This window comes from Nematolebias whitei, chromosome 6 (genome assembly GCF_014905685.2).
Source record: "Nematolebias whitei isolate Nwh7 chromosome 6, NemWhi1, whole genome shotgun sequence".
Lineage (NCBI taxonomy): Eukaryota > Metazoa > Chordata > Actinopteri > Cyprinodontiformes > Rivulidae > Nematolebias > Nematolebias whitei.
The window spans coordinates 49,373,682-49,375,525 of NC_056503.1; the positions used below are offsets into that span (position 1 = coordinate 49,373,682).

Below are 1,844 nucleotides of genomic sequence, written 5' to 3' on the forward strand. Positions count from 1 at the left end.
CCCCCCCCAAACCCCCCTTGCAGAAAATTGCAATTTTAACCATTTTAACAAAGTTTACCTGAAAAGAATGGATCCGTTAATGAGGACAGATCAATAATCAATAACAGATGATTCTCATCAACAATTTTAATAATGATGTAATGTCTGATAGAAACCTGTCAAGTCACATGGCACGTCCTGTCATGTGACCACTGTGTGTGCATGTTCTTGTGTCACAGTTGACTCCTCAGTTTAGGCTCCTCCCCCAAAAGAAAAAAAAAAGAATCAGGCAGCAGCTACAGAACAACTGATTTAACAATAATCAATGAATAAATGATCCATGCTGATCAGATGGAACTGGTCCTGCCAAAATAAAATGTCTTTACAAAACTGTTTTTATTCCTGACTGTTTGTTTGAGGAGCTGAGGAGGAGGAGGAGGAGCGAGGAGGAGAAAAGATCTCAGTCAGAGTTGTCTGTTTAATGCCTCTCCTGGACGAAAAGGACGAGGACCAGGTCTTCAAGGCTTTCATGGAGGAAGCAGAATGAGGCGAGGAGGAGGTGCTAGTGGCGGTTTTGGAGGCAGATTTGCGGGAGCCTCTTCCAGGTGTGTTAGAAAACCCCGCCCCCTCTGCCGCCCCTCTCTGGTGGCGCAGCAGGTAGGCGTCAGAGGATCCTTTTCTCCTGTCAGTGGCTCTTTGTCTCTCTTCCTGATCAAGCTCCTTCTGCAGGAGCAGAGCCAGTCGGCGGTCCTCCTCCTCCTGCTGCTGCCTCACTTGAAGCTCCGCCTCCCAATCAGTCACAAGCCCCGCCTCCTGAGAAGAGGAAGATGAGGACAGCGGGGCTCGTTTGGTGGTGGACTCTTGTTCTTCGGCTGTTTCCAGCTCAGAGCTCTTCCTCTTTGCAGATGAAGATCTGATCAGCTGAATATCAGTCTGTGGGCATGGTCTATCAACTTGAAGCTCCGCCTCCAGGAGGAGGATGTTCTCCTGAGACAGGAAGTGAAAGAAGTTACATTGTCACTGTGTGTCAACTGTTAATAGTTCTGTTAAAACTCATACTAACCTTGTTGAAGACGAAGTTGGAGGAGGCGACTGGCTGAGCCGCACGAGGACACAGGAACCTGAGATAAACAAACAAACAAACATCAAATAACCCAACAAAAAATAAACTCAGCAAACATGTCACTTCCCATAAAAAAAGAATGTGACATTAAATTTATGCTGGTTCAGTTAATCCAGACCAGGCTGTCCGGTTCAGACCTGTCGATGTTTCCCATGGTGACCTCCTTCTTCTTGACTGGCGTGACGTCGGAGACACGACGGACTTCCTGAGAGTTCTGTGAAAAAATGAGGAGTTAAAGTAACCGATAAAATCAGATGGTAACATCATCATGACATCATCATGGTGCCGACCAGCTGGCTGCTGAGCTGCCGGGCCAGCTGCTCGTCCTCGTTCTTCCTCCTCCTCTCCTCTTGCAGCAGCTCCTCTTCCTCAGTCAGCAGCCTCTGGATCAGCTCCTCACTGGCTCGCTTCTGCTCTTCGTCCCGAGCCCGCCGCTCCTCCATCAGCTGAGGGACATGACAACATGTGACCTCATCATCACTACCAACACTTTGGTTATTTTAAACACGACAGCCTTTTTCAAAAACAGCTAAAGCAAACTGAAAGAAGTTTGGAAACAAACGTTCAAAATTAAAAAACAAATAAACAATCTGGATCTGGATCCACTTAGGGTTTAGGGTTCACTGAGACGCACCTGGACGTTTCACTGAGACGCACCTGGACTGTTTCACTGAGACGTACCTGGACCGTTTCACGGAGACGCACCTGGACGTTTCACTGAGACGTACCTGGACCGTTTCAC

General features: G+C 47.8%; 2 protein-coding genes across 2 annotated transcripts in view; one reads left to right on the forward strand and one right to left on the reverse strand.

Moving 5' to 3' along the window:
• LOC119410819 (sodium/potassium-transporting ATPase subunit beta-3) overlaps positions 1–1,844 on the forward strand; it is a gene marked incomplete in the record, with an annotated part of 19,564 nt that overhangs the window by 9,062 nt on the left and 8,658 nt on the right.
• Positions 112–1,731, reverse strand: LOC119410820 (E3 ubiquitin-protein ligase rnf168). The gene is made up of 4 exons (XM_037677742.1): positions 1,393–1,731; positions 1,240–1,316; positions 1,043–1,100; positions 112–966 (listed from the first exon to the last, which is right to left on the reverse strand). The coding sequence occupies exons 1-4, from the start codon at positions 1,543–1,545 to the stop codon at positions 376–378; spliced, it is 879 nt and encodes a 292-aa protein (XP_037533670.1). The 5' UTR covers positions 1,546–1,731; the 3' UTR covers positions 112–375.